At 38.9% G+C, this 25,992-nt stretch overlaps 2 protein-coding genes across 2 annotated transcripts in view; both read left to right on the plus strand.

Annotated features, from left to right (window-relative positions):
* The first annotated feature begins 501 nt into the window (after nucleotides 1–501).
* On the plus strand, nucleotides 502–12,171 carry FASTKD2 (FAST kinase domains 2). Its single transcript, XM_010141876.1, has 12 exons — nucleotides 502–729; nucleotides 796–1,263; nucleotides 1,670–1,773; nucleotides 3,240–3,348; nucleotides 4,853–4,976; nucleotides 7,046–7,185; nucleotides 7,496–7,668; nucleotides 8,053–8,216; nucleotides 9,251–9,472; nucleotides 10,375–10,459; nucleotides 11,507–11,621; nucleotides 12,064–12,171. The coding sequence occupies exons 1-12, from the start codon at nucleotides 502–504 to the stop codon at nucleotides 12,169–12,171; spliced, it is 2,040 nt and encodes a 679-aa protein (XP_010140178.1).
* Nucleotides 12,172–23,162: 10,991 nt separating this feature from the next.
* CPO (carboxypeptidase O) overlaps nucleotides 23,163–25,992 on the plus strand; it is a 14,487-nt gene continuing 11,657 nt past the window's right edge. The window contains exon 1 of the mRNA XM_010141877.1: nucleotides 23,163–23,169. Coding sequence (XP_010140179.1) covers nucleotides 23,163–23,169 — 7 coding nt within the window. The remainder of the gene's footprint in view (nucleotides 23,170–25,992) is intronic.

Genomic DNA, 25,992 nt, shown 5'->3' on the forward strand with positions numbered 1-25,992 from the left:
CGTTGGCTGGCATAGACTGTGGGTGGCCGCAGCCGGGCAGAACTCTGTCAGCCGGAGCTGAAGGTGGACGGTGACCCACCAGAGCCCTGTCAGGAGATGCGTCTGCTTGGAGAAAACGTCAGCTGGGAAAAGGCACTCCTTCCCGGCGAGGATTGTGGTTAAAACAGCAAAGAGGAAAAAGAGCTGACATCCAGCATGAGTTAGCCTCGTGTCGAGATGTTTGACTAAGACATAGGACACCCATAAAAGTCCCCTTGCAACTCATTTTCCAGGGATCTTTTTCCTTTTTTTTTTCTCCTCCTCACTGGTAAAATATATGTATAGACTTGGCAATTGAAACTTGAGGAGCTGAAAGTCTGTCAACTAATCCATAACTTTCAATTGTTTTTACAGATAAGTGATCTTAGGCACTTTACCCAGAACTGTTTCCACTGGTAGAATTTCATCGGATCCCTTACTTTGAGTTGGCATTTCAAAACTATATTTGAGACGTCAGCAAAAATGAGTAATAAAATAAGTTACTTGTTAAATACTGTTAGATGCATGCCTAGGTGCAATTCTGTGCTCGCTCCCAAATCTTCCGCCACAGCAAGAAAACAAGTTTTATGGATTGGCAGATACAGGAATCCCCTGGAAAATGTGAACTTCAGGGAATTTTTAAATATTTTTCCTTCTGTGCATGGATCATCTCTTCGATTTCTATCTCAAAAGACAGATGTTTTTAGCACAGTTGCTAAAATACAACCAGAGAAGAACACAGAGGCTTTGGTGACTGAGGAGGCTCCCCAGAAAAAGACAGATGTTTTTGCCACAGTTGCTAAAATACAACCAGAGAACACAGAGGCTTTGGTGACTGAGGAGGCTCCCCAGAGCTCTTTGGAACTTGAAAAGTTGGATGATTCTGAGACCTTCAAGGTAAAGCATGTAATGAATCATAGTGAACTGTTCTTTAATAGACTCCAGAAATGTACCTGTCCTTGCGATGTACTGGACTTGGCTTCAGAGTCTGCTGTTTCCATTAAGCACTTCACAAACTGTTTAACTACAGTATGGAGGCTCTTTAAAAAACTGTCCGAAGAGCAGCAGCGTTATGAGAAGCAGCTGATCTTTGAGCACCCAGCTTTTCCCAAACTTTGTCAGCAGCTGCTGCGGGACTCCAGAAGGATGACACGGGGTGACCTGGTGTTCAGTCTACATGCCGTGGTGAACCTAGGTGTTCCTCAGAACACTCTCCTAGTCCAGACTTTGGTGAGAGTGTGCCAAGTAAGTATCAAAATCCTCCTTCTCCTAAGTTTGGGCTGAAACCCGGGGGCTAATTCTGGGAGGCTGTGCAACATCAGAGAGAGTTAGGTTACATCCCCAGTTTGGTCTGATGCTCCTTGGAAACAGGGCTGCCATAGTTAATTTGTGTGTACTTCTAATTTCCTTCAGTTTTGAAACCACTGCCTGATTTCAGACAGATTAAGCTGAGAGGAAAAGTCTCAAGAATCAATACCCTCTTCAAATCAACTAAATTTGTGTGACCTTGTAGGTCACTGCAGAATTAAAACTTAGGAATTGACTTCTGGGGGAAAGAGAAGATGGCAGTTGCACATTAAGAGTGGTCAGTTTTTCTTCTCTGAAACTTTTACTGGTCTGAAATAATCTGACATTCTGAAAACTTTAACAGGAGAAGCTCAATCAACTTGATAACCGATGTATCTCAGTTTTGGCAACTACTTTAGCTGGCATGGATACAGACAAGAATGTGAGCGCTCTTCAAGCTGGATTACAGTGAGAAAAATATATCTTTCACATGTTCTTCATATTTAAATGTTGTTTGAATATACATCTTACAGAAATCATGGAGGGAATGTCTGTGCATAAAAATACTGAGGTTTTCGGACTTCAGTGATCACACGAGATAACAGCTGTACAGGACAGTGATTTTTGGCATTGTCTTTGCAGTTTTGAGCAGAAAGGCTTCCAGTGGCGGGACTGCCCTGCAGGGCGTTCTTTTTCTGACTGCAGCTGCTCTGCTGTGGTTTTTTCGTGATGTTGATCAAGTCACTATGCCTGTTTTATCAGTGTATAGAAAGGAGATAATGAGACGACCTTATTTTGTGTTTTGATTTTTGTGATGAAAAATGCTGTTGAACAGTCAGGGAGTATTTTAATTTAGTATGTAAAAATTGAAATGAAAAGTTTAGATTTTATCTGCGTACCCAGCAAGGCCTTTCGTGTAGTGCTTTATCAGAATAACTTTGGCTCTTGTGATTTTTTTTCTTAGACAATGAGATTTATCTGGGTAACCAGTCTTCTCACTCCCATTAGACTGTTTTTACTGAGGCTGTCACAAAACTTGCCATGGTACTTTTGGTCCTGTGACAGGTCCTGCTCTGAGAAGGTGGGTGAGTTAGTGACATGCAAAAACTAGGTTCTCGTGAAGCTCAGGTACACAGTTCTTGTAAGCTGTTGGAAAGCAGGAGATCCATCTACAGCTCCTTCTCTGTCTGTCTCTAATGTCTGGAGCTCTTGCCCGTTTGCAGGAAACCACATCTGCAGGGATGAATTTCAAAGCAGTGCACTGCCTTACAAAGGGACACGTCCTATTTTTGTGGCTGTGCAGGTATATTTAAGGGTGATTTGGATGCATTGATTTCAATACCTCTCTCTGAGCTAGAAAAGAAGGCACTGGGAATGTAGAACTGCTTCATCTTGTGCTTACGATCCGTCTGTGTTGTGATGCCCCTTCTGTTCCTGCAGCTCACAGCGCTGCATGTTTAGGGTTTTTCCTCACTTGCACCGAGTTGTTGTCAGTGTCCATCCTCAAGTTTCCTAGCTGTTTCAGAACTTGCCTGTGCATGGGTCATAAAAATGTGCACTTTTTTTTGTGCCTTTTTTTTTTTCTTCAGAATGTTACTTCCTTGAGGCTTAACAGCGCTCATGTCTGCACAGTCTTATGTGCAGCAACAGCACTCCTCTATGAGGGTAACATTAAGAAAGCATATACAATTATTTCCATATGCAAAATATCTGTGCTAGAGCTACATCGTGTAGAGTTGTGCCAGCCTTGCAAAAAAAGAAAAGAGGTGGGAGAGGAGCAGGGAATTACAACTTTAACTTGGGAATTACAACTTTAACTCTCCCTCCTCAGTGAGGGAGAATGGGGGTACCTACCTGTTTCTGCTGAAATGAGAAAAGCTCTATTAAACAGCTGTTCTCCCCAGCTCAAGGCCTTGTGTGTGTTTCTTCATCAGATTACTAGTGGAGCAGCGCATTCCAAGTATCAGAGACATCTTTACACTTCAAAACCTGATGAAATGCATGGGAAAAGATGCTCCAGTCTTTCTGAAAAAGAAATTAGAGGTAAACTTAGTTGGAGGCTCATCTTTACTTGCACAAAGCCTGTGCTCTTGCATCATTTATAAATTGCGAATGGTTCTTTCCAGACACTCATAGAGAAAATAGAATAGAAAGGTTAACTGCATTTACTGTATGAATTCAGCTATATCTACAGGAAGAACTTGAATTAGGAGGCTGGGAATATCCCACCATGAAAGGGGGCAGAAAGCAGCAGAAATGGTACAAAAGGAATTGAGGGAGTAAAATAGCAGTGCCCTCACCTCTCATTTGGGTTGGTCACATGGGATTTCTTAGAAACATCTACAGGCTGCTCCCTGACTCCCTTGCCCAGCCTGTGGCTGGAAGATGAGAAGTCAGGAAACTAGTCTGTCATGGAGCTGTGTCCAATAATGGTATGGGGCTGGAGGTCCCATCTGGCTCATGACCTTATCTTTCTGTGAATCTGAAAGGTCCCCTGGGAAATACAGTGGTTGGGAGCAGGCTGTAGGTTATGGCAGGGGATACTGGGGTTCATCCTCTGATTTAAAGACACTTTTCGAAACTTCTTTCAAACACGACCTGATAGTGTTTTCATCACGTAGCTGAAGGACTCTGAGGTCAGAGTTTGTAATAGTGTTCATGAGGAAGTGAGGGAAGTACCACTGATGGGAAACTGTGTGATGATAGAGCAGTGCAGGCGGTTCATGCAATGTGTTAGGTATAAGTAAATCGTGGTACCTTGGACAAGGTACCACTTTTTACAAGCTGCTGAGAAACTGGCTGAAGATGTGGTAAAATATGGCACTGGCAGCAAAGTGACTTGTTAACTGAAGGAAGCTCTTAATTTTTTGAGCCTACAGGGTGCTATTTTTAATACTGTATAATTTTTATTGTAGACACGTTTTGTATTTAACCTTTTAAATGCATGCAGTAACAATATTGTATTTTAATAGCCAATATACTCTGTAGTCTCATTTTTACTGTCATTAATCTAATTATTTCTTCAATAAATGAAGTCTCTTGTGGTATAAGAGGTGACCTTCTGTGCCTCAGTCCATGTTTGTAGGTGGGTATTAGTATTAAAGATACACTACTCAGTGTGCTGTTGGACCACTTTGAAGGCTTACAGCTTTCACGTGCATCCAAAACAGTAATCAGATAAGTAAGTCAACTGTGCCAATTATATTTCTGCTACTTCTAAAAGAGTTGGTAGAAGAAACATATTCACTGTTATTTGGAATGAGCTTTACTGAGACTTCTTTCTTTTAAAAAAACATATAAAGGCAAATTGCTGGGGACTTGTATAGTGACATGGCTCTAGAACACTTGATCTACTAGAATTGTGTATAACTGAGAACAAATTGAGAGTAGTTGCTTTATGCTTTTGCTGTTTGTTCCTCCTTTTCCTTTCACGTAAGTCTGAACAGACTTAAGATTTTGGGAAAGTTTTGATGAAAATGCCTTCACCAGAAAGCAGTGATAATATACTTGAAGAATGAAGGATTTAATAAACTTTCATTTACTTTAGATGGCAGTTTTGAAAGAGATCGACCATCTGACTTTCCTGAATGCTCTGCGTGTGTTTTCGGCTCTTGTTGCAATGAATTATTGCTCCATTCCAATCCTGAATGCCTGCAGTAAAAAGATCCAGGGTAAGAAAACAATGTATTCGTTAAATTTCCCTTCTTTATACCAATTTCTTCGTAATTATTGTCTCATCTCCCTTTTCTGATTTCCTTTAAAACTCAGAAAACATCTTTGGTTTTCAGGATATTATAGTAACATGGAGCCATTTGACAAGCAGAAAGACAGAAAATTACTGATCATTAATGAAAGCAAATGTCTCCTGTCATCTCTGACTTTCTTAACATTGATCCGAATTACGTATTTTTCTTTGCATTTTCATGTATGCAGAATTTAGGAAAAAGAAATTGAATTTTAAAGCAATTAAATATAGATTTCAGATAAACTTTAAAAACAAATCTGAATTGGAAGTGGACATCTTACAGGATGAATTGGTGATTAGTATACGTGGTCAGTATGTATTGATTCATGCTTAAAATACGTATGAATTTGTGTCTAAAAAAGCATTAAGATAGCAAAATAGCATTTTAAACATAAATGAACCAGGAGTGTTTGGGCTGCTTGTATAGCCTTTATTTTTTTCTGACCGTTCATATGTGTTAGGACATGGTCTTTAATGACATGTACTAGATTCTCCCACAGGACTTTCGCCACACTCAATACTCAGGCTGGATGGCATACACAGAGTGAGCAGCAACTCAGTACTTTTTTCTGCATTTTTTTAGTGCGTGTTCTGAGATGCAGATGATGCTTTGGGACTGAGTGATTAATTCCTGGACAGAAGTGACCCCATTAGAGGCTGGAGATGGAATAGGAAGAGGAGGGAGGGGCACACATCGGGGCCCATGGGGCAGGTTTTCCAGGTCCTGTGCTGTTGCTGGGGCGCTTAAGAAAGTAGCCGCCTCTCCGATACCTGGGGACCTGACCAGAAGTGTGATAACTGTGTGTTTCATAGGTACTTACTGAGTTAATTTTTGCAGCAACAAGGAAGTGACCCAGTAGCAATATTAATTCTCTAATTATGCAGAGGAGAAAGATTAACATCAAAGTGTCTGGTAATATGAGATTCCATTAGCTTGTTTTCTTTAAGAATATCTAGCATTACAGATTACTTTATTTACTGCACAGCTCTCATTGGCTTCAGTCACAGTTGTCAGCACTCAGTACTTCAAGAAATGAGGTAATAGTATTTAATGCTGAGCTCGGAAAATCACTGAGCACAACTCAGAGGAGTTAAATTCACTTATTTCCCTGCATTATTCTTTTGAGTCTTCTGGCAGAGGAAAAGATAAATCTAGTTTTGATGGGTGCTGATCTTACTACTGTAACTATGCTTTTCTCTCCTGCAGTCACTTCTATGACGTTTGCCCCTCATCGCAGCAAACAAAGCATGACGTTAAAGAGAGCACTATTCTTCAGTGCTTAATCTTTTTCATCTCAGGACTAGGTCCATCTCGTGTGGCAAATGAAGCAGCAGTCCTGTACAGAAGTCTGTTGTCATCTGGCACTCAATCTGTCATCACTCTCGTATGCCAGGAGGTTATGTTATGGTTCCACGTTTTTCAGTTTGGCTTGCAGTAATGCTTCAGTGCTTGACAGCCATTTATGCCTTTTGTACATAGATTGATATTTGTGGTTTCTTGCTGTTTTGTAAAACCACATGGGGAAAACAAATCTAAATTTCATCATGTGCTAATATCTGATTAATCAGCAACTTTAGTTCCACCTCTTTGTTACTCGCCCAGCTGACATGGTGAAGTGGACAGCCCAAAGGCTCAATTGGTACAGAAGGGGCTAACATGAGGATTTCCATGCCAAGCACAGCAAGTGCTGAAAGTGAAGATTTCTGGAACATGTTTTGGGAACAGAATCTTCTTGCTTCTTTTGTTAATTTGTCCTCTTTTACTGATTTATCCTTTTTAGTTTAATCTTGACTTGGTTTGGTTTCTTCTACTTCTCAGTTTCTTCATATCTTTTAGCTCAGTTGACTTTGCCTAACTAGTCTCAGCCTGTTCTATAGTTCCTTATCTGATTATTTTTCTTCCTCTTCTCCATCTCTGAGCCAAACTGTTCACACAGTGTCTCCTGCAGCTCCCATTGCTTTGTATCATTTGTCCTTTTCAATCTTCTGTTACAGAGAATGTCCACGATGTTCCATTTCGGCAGTTAATTCTCATTCTGGAAGCTTGTTACAATCTCCAGTACCGTAATGTAAAACTGTTTTCAGTAGTAGCAGACTATGTTAATTCTACTGCCTGCCTTTGGGACAAAAGACAGGTGAGCTTGAGACCAAGTAATTTATAGTGGTACTGGTAGAATATTCAGTGATCTCCATCTTACCTTTCTTCATGTTTGTGTTTGATCTTTCTCAGAACAGATTTTTTCAGGAATACGATCTGATGAAGTTGATAAGTTAAATTTTTTAAATGGTCTAGTTATTCATGAATAAAGAAATAAGAAATAAAAGGGGTGTTATGGTTTGAAAAATCAGCTTTCATTAAAAATGCCTTTTAGGAAATCAACAGATAGGATCCACTGTATTGGCTTTCTATAACTTACAAAACTTTTTTTTTTTTTTTTTTTTTAGATTATCCTTTTTCTTTCTGCCTTTGAGACACTTGGGTTTCAGCCTAGTGAGCTGTTGGGTGTTTTTGCTGAAAAGTTAATAGAAGACCCTGAATTCCTCAACCTGAAAAACCTTATGATTGTTCTCCGAGTGTATTCACGACTCAGCTATGTTCCGAGCGGCCAAAGGGATCTGTAGGTTTTCATTTAAAATGCCTGATAATATGTTGTGTAGTCAATATAGAGCAATGTATGGTAACTAGTGTTTGATTTCCATTGTGAAAGGGTTCATAATACTGTTTGATTAATCTGTAAGATAAATTTGCTGTGTCTTTTCATTCTACAAAGGAATTTTTCTCTGTAATTCAAAATGGAGACTTTGGTTCTAGACTGACCAGGCTACTAAATCTGTTGCTACATAGCTGTATCCTCCAAGAAGAACCAAAAGCTAACATTAGATTACACAACATATGATTATACAAGATAATAAAGATTTCTAACTTTTTTTTTTTGTTTAAATCTGTATTTTGTACAGCCTTATTTGTGTATTTAGATACTTTTCTTCTGCTTTTGGAAAAGGTTTTTTGAGACTCTTCATAGCTGCTTGAATAAGTACCTCCCTCAGATTTCCAACACAGACCTACTGAAGGCAGTGTATTCACTTTGCATCTTAGGATATCTTCCTCATCGCGCACTTAATGAGCTGCTGCAGAAGGACAGCAGGGATGAACTTCTACTGCCAGGTCTGGCCTTACTTTGTTGTGCTCTTGTTTTAAAAACGATACTCTGCTTCCATATATAATCTGTTGTAATTGTGTTAAAAATTTAGAAATTAAAAGAATGCAAATGTGATTAATATTAAATTTGAAGTTCTCAAGACAAAGCTAATGTAGTGATGGTGATCTAAGTGATCTATTTCTGCACTAGAGCATCAGGCTAATTGCCTTGGACCTCATGGTGGCAACAGTTTAATAAGCGCGCACATGGAGAGACGTGAATTTGTGGAAAGGGTAGAAATGTGTAAGAGCCAGGGGTTTTATCTTCAACAGACATTCAGGCTTTTTGAAAAATACAGGAAATCTTAACCTTTAGCAAACCACCTTTAGTACCTGGAATCTTGAGCAAAAGGGTTTTTTGACTGCTCTGAGTTACAGTGAGGAATTTTGAATGGTTTGTAGTAGAATTTGGTTTCCACATTACGATTCTCTACAGCCAGTAGAGTAGTTGAGCAGAGTAGTAATTCAGTGTAGAGTAAAACACTGAGCCTTGCTTTTGAACCTGCTGTGACTGAACCTGAAAGCTGTAAAGGTGTAACTGCTTAGGGTTTGCACAGCTTTGTAGTCTTAAAGTATAGTTTCAAAATTACAGCTAAGTCTGATATCCGTTCTTTGTTTTATGGATAGCTTTCTAGTTGTCTGGATTTTGTCAGTCTTTTTTTACATGTTTTCTCATTCCATGTCCTCCTTAAGTCTCCTGTAATAACTGATAGTATGCACAAAGCTCTGTACAGTAGAGGGGAAAGACTGAATAAATGGGCAGGTCCCAGCTGTAGACTTTCATATTGTAATTAGTGAATTGATGATGTATATTTAACAATATGTTGATGATAATAATATTCCGTGAAAAAAAAATTGGGTTTTTATTCCTGTATTGAAATTCATTTGCTGTGCCATAACAGACTATAAATGAAAAATAGAAAAATTTTTCAGACTATAAATGAAAAGTGAAAATTTTTTCTGATACATTGGATATAATATTTTTTTTTATACTTTTTCAGATGATCTTTACAAAGAACAAAAGGAAATGATGCTTCGCTGTGTGAAAGCATGTATGGAACTGGATAGCCCTTCCTTCATGAAGCCTGCGTTTGTGCTGACTGAGAATCTCTCCTCAATATTATCTCTTAATCTCAGAAAGGCTCGGGAGGCACTGATAGAACTTCTGGGAAATGAGAACATGTTTCGGCAAAATGTTCAGCTGCCATATAAATATCATATTGGTATGAAGCCAAGACTGTCATATTCTTTTTTAATGCAGATTTATAATCCCCAAAATAATAAGGTGATAATAAATTTGCATAGGGTGCAAGTGATTGAAAGTCTAACAGTTTGAAGATACAGGCTTTTAACAAATTATGTCCTTGATTGGTGAATCTTCTTTCTAGGATTCTTTAAGTCAATTACTAGAAGTTTATGATTGCTCTTATTTACAAAACTGCTTTGGACTTCTTATTAAGCATCACTGACCAGATGTTAATTGTACATAAATCCAGTATGGCCAACTGTTTCAGAGAGTTGATGTGTTAGTACTAAATCACAGAACCAAAGGCAAACAGCAGCTTTCTTTTGTTCTCTGACTTGTTTCTTCTCTGAAGTTCTGGCTAAGATTTGGGTTCTACTTTCATTTATGAAATGGGATACGACCCTTTTTGACAAGTGATTACTTCATAGCATTTGGTTTCTTTTATATTTTGATATTGCTTTTTTTTTTTTTTTGCCAGCTTACCAGTTTTTCTGTATTTGTAATACATTTCTTCCTAAATATTTCTAACAAGGAATCAGATTACAGGAAAATCTGAGTAGGTATGACAGGCTGCAATCAAGACTAGTTTCTTTAAACAGATTTCACTCCCATAAAGTCTTACCTACAGTTTCCAAAGACAAATGGTTGGGGTTTTTTTCTGGAGATGTGCAAGCTATAGCTGTTGATACTGGTTGCAGGGAGGGAAAAGCTATCAGTAATATGCAAATTATTAGAGAATAGCAATGAGAAACAGAGCAGTGATAGCTGACTTTTTCAAATGAGCCGTTCATTCGAAAATCTTTTGAACAATTAATCTTCAAATGAGAACATTAATGGTAACCTTTTGCAGTGTTAAATATTTTGTTGTTTCGTTTTCAGATTTTGAAATCAGAATGGATTCAGACAGGAAGAAAGTACTCCCAGTAGCTGCAACAGATGATCATGCTGACTCAAGTGTTCAAAGGTGTCTTTTTTGACTGCATATTTTTTATAGTAGGCTAGTTTTATTTGTATATGTTGTATCCAGTTACTTGTTTGGTTCACTGATTTGCAAAAGCAAGGTAGGTAACTAACTTGTGCTTGCTGAAACATACAAAAATTGCCTTGCCACTTCAGAGCAACAACTTGTCCAGTGCAATACTTTCTAACAGAGGCTAAAATTTAACATTACAGAGAAAGAGGGAGGAAACATCAAGGTAATCTGATAGTCTTGTAATGGATACAGGTTTTGAAGTATGACTGAAATCCCTTCCAAAAAACTGCTATATTATGGGTTTAAAATTCCCAAGTATTTGTGAGTCCAATTAAAAATTCAGTTACTCTCATAAGTCTCTGAAACTGCATCTCAGTGGTATGTTATGGCAATTAATTGAGCTGCTGAAAAGGATCATTATATCAGCATTTTAGGTGATTTATTTAATCTTGTGTAGAAAAATGACCTCTTAGTAACTGAAGTGGGACATACATCATTGAAGTAACACTTAAGTAGAATTGGGTAATACTTAACATTTGTGTCCTGGATCACTGCACAGCAATGTATTTTGTATAGTTTGTTTTTTGGGAATAGGAGAGCTAGTGAATTGTGTAACAGAAACTCTCTGTCATGCTTCCAAAGCTTTCCTCACCCTTCTAAGTAGGTTTTTATGGCAGGAAGTGACTGATTCTGAATATTAGCGAAGGATCAAAGTAAATGCAGAAGCTGTCCAAATAATGTAGAATTTTGAATTACTTTTCCTTCTCATTGTGGGAGAAACGGAGATCTAAGGACTTAATTCTGCTGTAAGCATTTGGGTAGATGCTGGTAGTTGAGTGAAGCTTATGGAAGAAGAGAGTCTCCAGACTTAAGTCTGGAGAATGGAAAAGGATAATGAAATTTGTGAAGTCCTGGTTTTGCCTACCAGAAAGATAGCCATGTATTCTGCAGTGTTAAAGGATATAACTGAATTATTGTCTTAAAAATGCTTATTCTGCTTTTGTACAACGGAGTCTTCCCTACTCTTCTTGGTTGTAGATTGGCTTTTCTGTTTGTTCCTCTGTCTGCCTTCTGCATGGGTACAACGCACCCCCAAGGGAAGCTGGCAATGAAGAAACGGCATCTAAATAAACTGGGCTATGATGTGATTCTGGTAAGAAGAGTCCTGTTATTCTCTCTGTTTCTATTTCTGTCCTGTCATTAGCACAGGGATGAGTATGTTTGTTTGGTAGAACAGGCCTTGTTGGGAATGGTGAGCTTTCTCCAGAGTGGTAATTGTGTATCAGTAGTGGTGGTGTCACTAGGGTGAAAGGTCAAAGGAACTTTAAAAATGCACTGCCACTTATCATTATCAGCAAAATAAATATAATCATAGTTCAGAGAAAAAAAAATGAAACCAAGCCACTGAATTGCTTTGTACCTAAAAACTCTGTGACTTCGGCATATTTCCCTCGTTTTTATAGAATGAATGATTCAAATTAACTTGTTTTCAAAATACAGTGACTCCCTATAGCCTTCCCATCACTGAGTGCTTGGTTTGTGGGACGGGGTAGTTTACTAAAGACAATCAAACTAACCATTTTCCTTTCTTCCAGGTCCTGAACAAGAAGTTTCAGGAAATGACAAATGAAGATGCAGTTGAGTTTTTGAAAGGAAAAATTTATTCAGAAAACTCTGAAGTCACTGGGCAGGATAATAATTAAAATAAACTAGGAATTTTTGGTCTCCTGATTTCTTTTTCCTTTGTAATTAATGTAAGGTTTTAAAGGTAGAAACAAGGAGTTTTATATACAACTGCCTACCCCAAAGTATTACAGATTGAGAAAAGTTTGTGAAAAAGTGAACATAAAAAGTGTCTGGTCACGGGGTGGGGGGGCGGTTTTGTGGAGTGGGTTTTCTTTAGTGGAAGGAACTACTTAATTAATCCAAAAATCATTCTGACATACATTGCCGTTGAAATTTGTTAATTTATCTTCACTTTGTTCCCACCCCCCTCTTGAGCTCTCTTGAGCTGGGTCAGGGAAAGGAAGTGACTATTTCAAGTGCTGTTGGAACCTGGCCTAAAAATACGCACTAGAAGGATTCCCCCCACCATCCGCTGTGTTCTTTGTGCAGAACTGTAGATAGTAAAGCAGTGAATAACTCAGCCTAAGGGGTATATTAAAAATCCAAAGTTACATGAAAGGTTTCTGAAGAAATCGGTGTCACCCAGTTTTCAGAAGTTCAGGCCGATAACGGTTCTGTTAGCTGTACGCTTTTTCTTTTGAACCTTTTGCTTCACTGCTACTTTAATAGGTTTTGAGACTTCTTACTACAAGAACGTAGGCAAGTCTTTATAAACTAATTCTTGGTCTCTCTTTACGATATTAGTGTCTCCATAACTATTTAAAGAGGTGTTACCATAGTCAGGTTGGTTCATTACATACTGTGATGCATCTCCACTGGCCTGTTACGTAGTGGTGGAGTTGAATGTGTTGGCAGAGTCCTAGAAGTTCAAAGCAGCTTTGGGCCTTTGAGCTGAAAGAGCAGAGAGAACTCATACATCTTTTTTGTTCTTGGTAATGTTTACTGGTAAAATCCATTTGTTGTGCTGCAGTTGCTGAAGAGTAAGAGCATTGGAATGCTCAAAATACATACATTTGCCAACAACAGCTTGCTCGTTTCTGCAGTGTAATCAGATCTTCAGTCACAGTTTTGCCGTACCATAGCCACAGCCCAATCGGCGTGAAGAAAAACAGCAGTACTTCCTCCAGTGACTGTGTGCTGCCTAACGGTGGTGCCCTTGCTTCAGTTGATGAGCAACAAGCATGACTTCTTTGTCTTTCTGAGCTAGCGTGGACACATGGTTAGGGTATTACAATGATCAGACAAAAAAGGTATGAGGTGAGATAGAGTGAGAAGAAACAATGTGCCTTAAAAAAAATTGCTTATCATCTTGCAGAACGCATGGATAGAATATGGTGCACATTTATGAAGGGAAGTGTGCAGCCAAAGCAGCATGGTCACAGCAGTCTGGCATAAAAAGCAGAGCGAACTGTTCAGCATTTCACTTGCTGAAATGCAGCACGTGCAGAGAAACAGATGCGATGCAACTGTAAAACTTAGCAGCCAGAGCAGAGCTCATCTGATTGGAAGAAGCTCATCTGATGGGAAGTTTGGTGTGCCCCCGTTTTGGATCTGTTACTTTAAGAAAACACTGTGCAAATTCATCTATGAAGCAGCCTGGTCAGAGCCATTCTGATGTTCTGAGCTAGCCAGCTGACTCATGTTCCAGGCCTTTGCTGGAGGTCTGAAGTGCTCTGTGCTGGAGAGCTGGGTAGTGCTCAGGGAGCTGTGTTTGAGAAAGCACTTGGTGCTGCTCAAAGCTGAAGCCCAAGGTAATGCAGTGCCAGCTGCAGCTCTCACCTGGGCTGGGGAACTGCTTCCTCTGCTTTGAGCGTTGCAGTCAGGTCCTCATCAGGAAGTATGTAGCACCCATCTCTTCAAAGACAAAACACCAGGCAGGGAAGTACACTATTCTCTTGGGTGGCCGCACATGGGACAGAATTAGCCATCAGTGGGCACAAAATGGCATAGCACGTTAAATGAGCTGATCACCATCTTTCTTTTTGAAAACATCTTGCAAGTAGGTGGAAACTTACACAAGAAATATGGAAGTCTGGAAGTCTGCCATAATGATCACCTTGCTTATTATAATATCTTCCTGTATGCTACCTCAATAATTTAAGTCATTACTATGTCTCCTACATTGATGCATAGTTCTAAGCAGTATGTAGCTGCTGCTAGAGAGACCTCAGAGCTGCAAGTTTCTTGAATCTTTACTTCTGCCAAAAAGCTGCTCTGTTGCAATGTCTGAAATAAACGCAGATTTCTCAGGTGTCCAGTTCATGTAGTATCGGAGATCTAATTCCCTGTTTGCTGCATTACCATCTATATTTAGAATACCATTCTGCTCTCTCTCCTGAATCATGCTTACCAAAATTAATGGGAGACTCACAATGTACATCAACAATAATTATTTTGCTCCTGTAATTGTGGGTTTTGTCGCTGCACGGATTGCTTGGTGTGAAAGGTGCAAAATCCCCTTTTTTAAGTGAAACAGATGCTAAACAGGTGTTTTTAGCTGACCTGCCAGTGAGGCTAACAGGAAATGCAAGCTGCAACTTTCTCTACCATTTCTACAGTCTGCCTGCAGATTCAGGAACATGTGTTTCTAACCATTGTTCACACTTGAACAGTAAGTGCAGTGGCAGGAAATTTTTTCTGAACAAGGAGTGAGGAACCAGAAAGCTGAATATGGAGTTATTTCATACAGTCCACGGGTGTATCTTGTTAATTGATAGAACCAAGATTTACTGTGGTGTTTGACTCACTAAAGGTATTTCAAGGGTGTATCCAATCTGTAGCAAGGCCAAGGTTCTCTACCCTGTGTAAAGCGAAACAGGTAATTTATTAAGTAAGCTAAATTGCTGAGGGAGGGGAGGATCTTCAGGGAATTGAAGGATTGTTAAAGAAGGTAAAACAGATGAAGGGCTTAGAGTAATTATGTAGCAATGTTTTAAAGACAGTGGACCCAGCTGCACGGAGCAACTGTGTATTTGACCAGATTCTTGTATGCAGGCAGCACATGCTATTCCTGGGCCACAAAGGAGTCTGAAAAGTAGATCCTCCATACAAATCTTTTCTTCATTCTGCACTATGAAACAGTGGACTCAAGTACTTGTCCTGCTAATCTCAAAGGAAGAGATAGTGCCTTTTATGATTCTGTTTTTTACAAGCTGCTTGCTGTTAGACTTTTTGATTCGTAAGTCTTATCACAAAACAGTAAAATGCTATGTCATAGCTGGCTTATCTGGTAAATTTTTCTGCGAGAATAATGCATATACTGTTCACCCTTTGAATTCCCCAGGTCATTTGAAGGATAGCCACACAGAAAATGATGACAAGCTCAGATCATTGTCATGTGTCACACAATCAATAAGAAAACATTGCGAGAAGAATTTACAAACATATGTTATATAGCGAACTTCACTGGCCCAAGCATGCTGTTAAGCGCTGCAGAATGTATGAACAGATCTAAAATGAAAACAAGAAACAGAAAGGTAGAAGATGTGGGCTGCAAGGGTCAAGAAGGCTCTTGTGTGGACAAAAAACCTCCCAAACTCTAGTACCATCTAGGCAAAAATTAAAGTTTGTTAAGTAATGCAGAATGAGATCAGTGAGAGTGTGAAAAACAAATAGTTTCCATAAGTAGCTGGATTTGCAGACCCTGATAACTTGTAATTCTCTCCTGCTTGGATTTGCTTATGCTTTAAAATATTTCCAAGCAATAACTTCAGCCTTCTCAGGGTGTGAAATATTCCAGCCACTCATTCACAGGAAACACCCAGTAATTCTCTTCAGAACTCCCACTTTGCTCTCAAATTGGCTAAGGCTTTCAAAAGGGACTGGGAAAGAGGCACTAAAAGTACATTGCAAGAGTCTGATTTTTGTTAGGAAATCAGAATCTAAATAAACTGGATCTTGGAATCAGAGAATGAACGTCTGTTTCTCAGGTATTGCAGCTGTTTCTGCATGGGCAAGAGGTTGAACAATGCTTTGCGTGCAGAGACCTAGAGATGTGGCTCTAGGCAATTGTTAAAGGGAAGAAAATACTAAGATGCCCCTCTTAATGTTTTTTGAGGTTTTTTCCTGGCCATTGCAGTAGGTGTTACTTTATATTGCCATTTGTTAATGTTAAGCTATTCTCTTTGCACACAAATCAGCATGTAAGGCTGCATGAATGAGGTTCCGGTTTAAACACCTCTTTACTGACATTAGAATATCTGAAAAAAGAATTGCAGGCATTTTGTACGTCTTAGAAAAGCTGGAGCTTTGACTCCCAGGTGAAATGTGCTGAAATTGGTTATTTCAGAACAAAGGCAGAGTTGTGGTTATCTGTTGTTCTCTACATACATACTTTTAAAGGAATTATGGTACTTAAGCATAGGTTTTACTGAACGTGTAATCCTGTGATTTTGTTCTGTGCTAATAACCATAGTGGTTTTAGCAGTTTTTCATTGTTCTTCACCTTTAAATGATGCTAATATAACGGAACTCTGAACTATGTTTAAGATCTGTCCTTCTAGCTGTAGCAGGTTTTTCCCTTTTTTTCATTATTTCTGGAGAACCGCAGTGTAAAGAGAAAGTATGAATGTGATGGCAACTGTAAATAGCCTCTCAGGAATATGAAGAAGGAGAATCTGCCTTTGGGTCTGTAGCAAAAGTCCTGGTGTCCAGAGATAATCAGTGAGCTTTTTGTTTCACCCAGTTCCCTCACTCTGAAAATGATCCTATGCTATACTCCAGAAACATTGTTGCCATGGCACCCATCAAAACCCAGATATGCTCTTGCTTTATGTAGCGAGATGCAAATTGTCATAAACAGGAGGATTTCTTTTCAGTTTTACAGGTAAGGGACTCTATCCATGCCTTCAGACAGAGGCAATCTACTGTCCACTCTTTGTCGTTCCTGAGCAATGTTCCATAGTTTACTCTTATCAGTTCAACACACAAAGGACACTTCCTAAATTTTCTGTATTTGCCTGTTTAATTTCCATGGTACAGATCCTACTGCACATAAGACATCATCTGTACTCAACCATCCTTTAGAAAGGTGGGGAAGTGGGTGGGGGAATGTTGGGAAAGGGGGAGTGGCTCATCAGCTGGTTTAAGTTAAAGTCAGGGCACTACAGCAACGTGTATCAGCTGAGGTTCTGAGGCTGTGGCTCTGCAACTTCAAAGGACAAAACTTCAGTTGTTATGTGAGCCCACTTTTCTTCTGCAGTAGGGAACAGCTGGTGAATTCAATTCTGGCTGCACAGAGGCTGGTGTAAATGGTGGGAGTCGTCACTGAAGTCTTGATGCGTACTGACACAGATAAGACGAGTTTCAGGAAATGTACAGTTGCTTGTTGTGAGGAAGGTTTTGTATTTGGATGTTAAGATGTCCTAGCACTCAATAGCTAGGGAGGAGGAGAGACCAAACACAGAGCCCATATTTGAAATGTCAGTCGCATAATAAAAGGTCATCTTTTTAAATATACATGTTGAAGACCAATACAGGGTTGTTACCTGCCCTCTGTGCTGGCTTAGCAGTTAGGTATCAGTTCAGAACAGATCAGAATCAGATCAGAACAACAGATGGTTCCTTAACATGGGGAATTTTCTGGAAAATACAAATGCAACCATGTACACAGCAATGCATGAGGCAAGAAGAGGGTAAAGACTTCTGATGCACTGGTTGCTGTTGTTTTAGAATGTGCTCCATTTTGCTAATGAACAGTTTGCCCCAGCGACACACCATCTTATAAATGAAGTGGTGGTTTATAAATTCTCAAAGGCTCATTTGCAAAAATACACTGGAAATTCTACTGAGTGTAAGTAACATAAAATGGACTTGTTTGGCTCAGACGAGATCTGCTTTGAGATCTTTTGCCAGGTACTATTGCTTTCATTAGTAATCACTGAGATTCCTCAGGGACATCATAACCATTTTTAACAGATCCTCATGCTCGTTGAACAGTTTGGAGCATTATTTACCTTGCCTGGACATACATACATAACTGCATGAGGCAAGCAATGCTGTTATGCTCAGTGGTGCTGATATTAAACAGAAAGCTAAGTATGTGTATCATTGTCGATAGAACCAAGGCCAAAAGTTAATGTGAACACGTTTTATAGCTCCAAAAGCTGACTACTTAAGTTAAAGTGAATATAGCATATATTGTTTGGGTGTAAGAAATTGTATGCAAGCATATTCACATCTAATCATAAAGTGGTTTAGTGCTTGTAATAGAACTCATTAAAAATAATGTTGGTTATTCTAGTACAGTAAGCTTGTTTTTTAATCATTAAGCAATAATAGAGACTTATGTGCCATCCTTTACAGTTCTGTTAATAGCAATAAAATAATACCAGTTTATTTACTTACGAAGGTAATTATTTTATTTAAAAAAACCACAGAGGCTTTAAAGGCTATGTGACATCTTTTTTAAAAAGATGTCATTAAAACAAACAACATATTGCTTTGACAGCTAAAGATTTACAGGGTTGGTTTCTTCACAAAATCAAGGGTTCTTGCCTAATTCTTGTCCACTCAGAGGAATGTCAATATAGGATCAAACACTTCCGAAAATTCTTTTCTCTCAGAGCAATATCTTTGAAATCATAAGTACTAATCATGTCATCAGAAGGTATTCTTATGAGGGAAAGTTTACAGGACTGGAGAAGTTGAGTGAGAAAATCTAACTGGTCTTTTTGGATTCAGGCATGTTAACTGTCAGCAAAGCGAATCTTTCCTTTGATCAACTACAAGGGCAATATTTTGTAGCCAGTTTGTATGTGCGGACTTTGGGTTCATCAGTTCACCATTGCACCTAAAATATATTCGTGATTTTTTTTTTTTAGTTAAATTGCACAATTGTTATGCAGCCAAATTTCCCATAGAAACTGTGTTTACATAAGGACTGTAAGATTTTGTACACAACTTCTCCTAAAGGTGATCACCCTTAACTCCTGGAACGGAACCAATAGTGTTTGTTACCTTTTAGTAACAGGTCGTAAATACTGCCTTGAGTTCAGATTCTGTGTTAAAGGACCTGCTCAAGGTTCTTAGCAGTGACGTTTTGCTGTCTAAAGGATGAAGGAAAAATAACCACCAGGGCCACCTGTTATCACAGAAAGACAGTTCTCTAATAACATTCTCCTTTCCTGGTTACAGAAAACGGTGTCTGAGGAAGCTGCTCTGCCAGCCTAATTAAACCAATAGAGATTTTGTTAGCCTGTTCATCCCACTTCCATAAGGGACTGCTTACTGAATGGGTGCTTGAAGCTCCTGTCTGATAACAAAGCTGTCTAAAAACTGCATCATGGAACTTGTGGAGAAAAGACAGGTGTTATTTCCCACACTGAAACAACACAGTGATATTTCCAGTTTTGGCTCACAATATGTGAGTATGCATGTGTATAAATGCTGCATATTCCCACTTATGCTAGGATTGTTGCTGGAACTAATGAGGCTTGAGAACAGTTAGCACTGTCAAATCACAACGAATTTAGGAAAAACCTTTTTCTAACAAAGCTGTGAAAGCTGAAGACTTGGCATACTGAGACAAACAGTGATTCACATTGCAGACCACACAACGTATTGATGAATATTCATATGCTACAGAATTAATACCATACACCTAATATTATAGAATGAATAGGAATATTTTTAATATTTCTCAGAAAGACAGAAATATCTTTTAGTACTCATAGAAAATGACAATACATACAGAATAAGCTATCTCCTATGACAAATCAATGGGAAACAGAACTGTCAATTCATTCTGTGCTTCCTCCAAGTAAAGCTACAGCGATAACCAGAGGATATTTCAGTAAAAATGCTGAATTATCCACCGACCTTCTTCAGTGGAGCAGAAGACTAGGATTTAAGGCACATTAGTCAGCATGCTACTGTATTGACCCTACTGAGTGATGATGCTGCAACAATGAGAGAAGGATATTTACTGGAGGATGATTTTCTCAGAATCAGGGTAACGATTCGAACAAATGTTGATCATGCTGAATTCTAGTTTTGTTTTTGGTTTAGATAGAGTCAGTGCAGGATTTAGCTGTGGAGCTGGGAAAGTTTAACATGATGAACTGATGCTTGTGGAGAGACACAAGTGTTTAAGTTTTTTGTCTTTTTAATAAGCCCTTTGACCTTGAAAATTACATGCAGCTCAGTAGGAACTCTGGGTACAGGCAGCTACCAGGATCAAACTCACTGCTGTATGATGGTTGTTTAAAACATGTGGTATGGTTCAGTATTGAATGTTTAAACAAAACAGTTCCAGCTTGTGGCTTTTGCTACGCGAACTGTATGCACGTAAGTCACAAATAGCTGAGCATATGTGTGGTGCAAGGTTAAAACAATAACAAGCAGGTCGCATCATTCAAACACTGGAAATCACTTTGACTCCAGGCCAAAAGCTTAGCTTGAGATGATATCGGTATGGCATAAAAAGAGGATAAACTAACAGGCTTAGCAGCCAGCTTGTTGGAGTCAGCATATAGTACCTATACTTCCAGCAGAAGAGCAGATGGTCATATATTTAAGGAAGCACCAGACAGAGAGTCAGGAGACCTGAATTCTATTCCTGGCTCTGCAGCAGTATTCTTATGTCACCTTGGGGAGTCACTTTTTCCCCCTTTTTTCTTAATCTTTTAAGTAGTGGAAATAATATTTGCTTGTCTCACAGGGCAGCTGAGAGGCTAAACGGATGTTGAAAAAATGCTCTGAAGCTCTAAGAAGCACATATGGAAGAACCGCAAAGTAAACTTGTTTAGAAGAAAAGATGCCACATGCTTTCACGTGGCATGTTTGTGCCATATGTTTACGACCTTTCCCCTCCCCAGAATGTCCTGTGCCTTTTTGCACACAGTTTTCAAGGAGGGAATAAATGGATTAAGCTGCCTTGCACATTTGCTAGAAAGATAAGCAGCTACCAGTAAGAACCTGACCAAAGAACAGACTTTATTTCTGAGAGAGACATTATTTATGCCCAAGAGGGCAATAGGCTTGTTGCAGTTAACTGTTTGTCCCAAGATATTTTTGCATTGGTGGCAGAATAATATCTCTAGTGGCTTTTATTCTGAATTCAGCAGTGCTACTTGCAAGCTGAACATTAAGTACATACTTAAGTATTGTCTTTTATAAACGAATCTTTCACTGAAGTTCCAAAACAAGTCCATTTTTTAAATTAGTGAGAAATGTCCATGATTATTTGCTTAGGACTTTAATCTAAGGCCCATTAAAATCAACTAGACTTCAAAGGAATTTGAATCAAAGACCTAGCAAGCACCTGTCATTTCTTCTGAATCCTGTGCCTATTAAGCAAAATGACCCTATCCATCTTCATAACTATTTAACATCATAGGAGTAAGGTTTTTACCACAGAATAAATAGCTTCTGCTTTCAGCACTGAGGTGGAAGCTTTGGGCTGGAATTGAATTTTAGAGTATATCATGATTTACTCCATTTGTGCATAACTTTTTTGCAAGAGAAAAAAAAAGAAGATGGAGCCTTTTGATTTTTTTTACCTCTATGTCTCTATGTTCCTAGATTCTGAGTCCCTGGCAAGGGATTGAACCCCAGTTCAAAGCCAGCTCTGCCAACAGGACACAGTCAACACTGCAGAAGACTCCAAAACTAGCCCACCTCATAGCAGTGGTGGAGACAAAAGAAGCAAAAGCAAAGGTTATCTGAGCAGATGTCCTATGTTTCAATATGAAATATGGTCTTCCAACATGAGTTGGTTTTTCTGATTGCTCACAAATGGAGCTGCCTCAATTTTTGTAAACTGGACTTCCTTCAGCTCTGCTGGAAGCCACTGTGGGTGGGATAGCTACATGGAGGGAAATGTTCTCCATTTTCAGAGTCAGGCTCTTGAGCAGGTTATAGTGTGTGGCAATAAAATGGGAAGGGTCTGGTGTGATTTATGAAAAAGAACATATTCTCTTTCATGCAGCCTGGTTTTGCGAAAACACACTCCTGAGTTAAGCTGTTCCTCTTTTATATTGGGACAATTCTGCTGCTTCTTTCCTTGATGACAGCCTTTATGATAGTAGTAACGTAAGAGGACTTCATACTTTGCTGAGAAAATTTACAAAAATACCATAATTACGGTTAATGTCCATTCCCTGTGTACACAAACAAACCAACTTAACTGGACTCTTCACCTGAAATCCACACAGCTGTCTGCATTAAATCACCATGGCATAGCTTTAATCCAAGAGACAAGCTGAGTGAAACTATTTCTTTCTGAAGAACTGTGCTATATGTCTAACTGTAGTCTATTAAGGAAGGAATTTAACTCTTTTCTCTTGATACATGAACTAAGCAAGAAATTAAATATTTCAGGTAGAAACCAGCCCACTGCTTTGAGTAATTAACAAAAACACTCTTTATGTCAGTGTAAAGTTGATAGTCTGTGTGCAGAGACTTATCTGGTCCAACTGAAAGTGGTTTAGATGAGATTCTGATGTCCCCATCTTTCCCTTTTATAGGAATATTGGCCATCTCTTTCATGTCCTCTTTTTGACTAGGCAAGAGACAGAATTGCAATTAAGAGGTCAAAGAAGTGCTCCACAAAGAGACAGACACGGGAAGGAAGAGAACAAAAATGGACTTTGTTTTACCACTGTTCCCTTGATCTTCCCATCACTATGATTTTTATAAGCTAATCTTCCCTGGTTGCTGTGGACCTTGCAGGTAACACTTTCTCCAGTGACTAGCAACTCTGCCACATAACATTTTCAAAGACTTGAAGGTGACATACAGAAAAAACTTCTTACTTAGAAGTGCTTCAGCAAGAATATTGTTATATTTACATGTTCGTGTTTTGGGGTGTGGAAGTGAGCTTAGAGTAGAACTAAAAGTGAAGTTAATGATTCAACAAGGGCAGGCTCCCTCCCAGGATAAATCTGGTTATATATTATAATTGTACAAATAAATCACTTTCGCAAGTGATCAGTCCAGATCTATCCCCCCTCCACTCTAGTCCTGCACTGTTGGGGCTGGGTTCTTTACACAAAGATGCAGCTTTTTCTTGGGATCATCTTTTCTCTGGAGTTGCTAATTCCTGGAAAACTCAGCTTGAAATTGCAATATGACGGGTGAGTGTGAACGGGCTATCATGAAGAATTGTGCATGCAGTGGACTTCCCAGGAACTGTGTAGGAATAATAATAACAATTTTGAACTGAAAACCCAGAGACAGTGTTACTATGCTGTAAGATTTGGAAAGAAAAATTAAAGATAGAAAATGAAGAAAGAGTGAACCAAATCCAAGCCTGCAAAGATATGGCTGAGAAACAGAATGCCTCCCAAATGCACCTCAGGATGCTCTGCTTCCATTAGATGAAAATCATTTGGCTTAGTCTCTTTCATAAGGAACTTTGAAATGAGATGCTGAGGGAATAATATGCATTTCCTCATATAAAGTGGGGGGATGACTGAGCAAAATTATATCCATTAATAAAAGACAGATGAGTTTATGGGAAAAGACGGTGTCTCAAAAGCAGCTCTGAATTAAACCTCCTGCTGGAAATCTGTGAAAATAACAAAAAAGAAAAACCAAAACAAAAACCAAAAAACAAACGGAGTTGGTCCAGAAAATCTCCACCTGAAGGTGTTCAGGGAATGAGATTATTGCAATTTTTATCACTGATTAATGTTTTTGAAAATCATGAAATGTCTAGGTTTTCTGTATTCTCCATTCTCAGTTCTGCTTCATAAGAAAATGAGTGATACAAAATGATGCTGTTCGCCTGTCTAAATTATTTTGTTTCATTCCCCCTCAACTTCACAAGGAATGATAGGACAATGCTGGGGATTTGCAGCAGGGGTGCAAATACAGGGTGGAGGCCAGCTATCAACATGTAACTTTATGCATGGAATTTTCTAAAGTAAACAGAGAAAGCAGCACAGTGCTGAATGATTCTAGACTAATTATATCCCCAGAATATAGTTTTAAAAAGGAGAGAAAACCAAGCAATACCTACTGCAAGTGAGTTCCTTCATATTATACTCATTTGCCAGCTCTCCTGGCAAAGCTCCTGGCAGAGCAGACAGAGTCTCTACTTTCTTTAAAATGTGTTATTTCTCTTGGATAATATTTAGTCTTTAGATTTGTATCAGGGATGCAGCCAGAGCCCGTTGATTTCACTGAACAGAATTCAACAGACCCTTGGTAATGTAGTGTTCACTTTTGTTTCTTAATGCTGTCCAGGACTGAACTCGTTGAGTACTTGCAAGGGATCTAAAAAATCAAATGGTCAGTGTTACTTTGGGTGGGAAGCACCTGCACAAAGATGTGAATGACTAGTAAAGCCCAGTTTTGTTGTGATTTGCTCTGTTCAACAACTTATATGAAATATCTGATCTCTGAGAGTCCAAGGAAAAGCAGCTTGTGCTGAGAACAGTCCTTTGATTTGGTAGCATTTTAAACTGTAGCATTTAAAAACCTGTTGTTCTCACATGGTCACATGGGCTGACTTTGCACTTCCCCACTGAGAATCCTAGTCCGTAATCATAAACAAGCGCGTGCTTTCTAATGTTAGTTTACTATTAAAAATTATTTGTCTCCACACTGGCTATTGTAAAAGGTTTATCAGTAAATAAGAGCTGGCCATCTGGCAGCAATCTGACTGTCTGGCATTTCTTTCGTTTGGTGTAATTAAGACATAATGTCAATGAGGATAGAAAGATATTACAGGATATTGTTTCCCTTCCTGACAGACAAAGAGCAAAGCAAGCCCAGGCATTTAGAGTGAATAAACTCTGAACTGCAGCTGAGATGTTTATTCTCCTAGCAAAGATGTTTATCCTGCATCTACAAGGTTTATTACAAAGATATCATGGCTGTTGTACTAAATCGTTAGCAATGCAAATGTAATCATTTTGCCCCATAGATGAGGGCCCTATATGCTAACAGCATCTCCTGAACCAGTAGTAAACAGCCCATTTTAACTATCAGGTTCTGTGTTTCTCTATCAGCAAAGGTGATATTTTCAAGGGAGATGTTAAAAAAATCCAACCCGTATTTCTCAGTGGATAATACGAATGAATAGTGAATTCTAGCTGCATGTATATTAAGCTGATAATTATACATTTATGTATGGAAGCACAAATGATAGCAGTTGCAGTTCAGATTATGAGAGCATTTTATATTGATGACCATAATGATCACGGTTTTAACAAAAAACTATGCAATGCTTTTGCAAAAAGAATTTCTGTTACAAAAGCTTTAAAATGTGAAATGTTTTTTTAAGCCACTAAAGGAGACTGTGACGCAGTGGTTACTGGTATACAAATATTTCTCAGGTTTCCCATTCTATCACATCAGTGGTGGGTAACTGCTATCTCTAAGTAATGTAATGTAGTCGTCAAAATCCACTCCTCCTTATGAAACCCTTTCATTACAAATATTACACTTGCTATCAGTCCTGGAAAGCTGATCTGAATGAACTCTGGGAAAAAACCCCAGAAAAATAATTAAAAAGAATTCTTTTAATAGAACGTATAAACTTACTTTTTCTGCATTTCCTACTATTTTAATTTGTTCGTCATAAACTTCCAAACTTTTTTAAGATTAAGCCTGTAGTAAATGCAAGTTTCATAGTTAGCTCCAAAAGTACTGCCTCCTCTTTATTACCACGGAAACTACAACAGATGCAAAGAGCCCAGTAACACTATTTGATAGAGGAAACTCTCAGCCACAAAACACTGTTTTTTGAACACAGTCCCCACCACTGGCTGTGCATTGTCACCAACGATGAACAACAGCCCCTGTGCCACACTCATAACAATCTGTACCAGCAGAGGGGACCCACTGTCACTGTCACCACTGCTGGAACGTGGCACCCACCCCCTCACTGTGCTGACACCCACTGTCTGGTCTCTGTAAGCGTTCAGCAGCCTCGCATAATGGCAGTGGGT

This window comes from Buceros rhinoceros, unplaced genomic scaffold (assembly GCF_000710305.1).
Source record: "Buceros rhinoceros silvestris isolate BGI_N320 unplaced genomic scaffold, ASM71030v1 scaffold8138, whole genome shotgun sequence".
NCBI lineage: Eukaryota > Metazoa > Chordata > Aves > Bucerotiformes > Bucerotidae > Buceros > Buceros rhinoceros.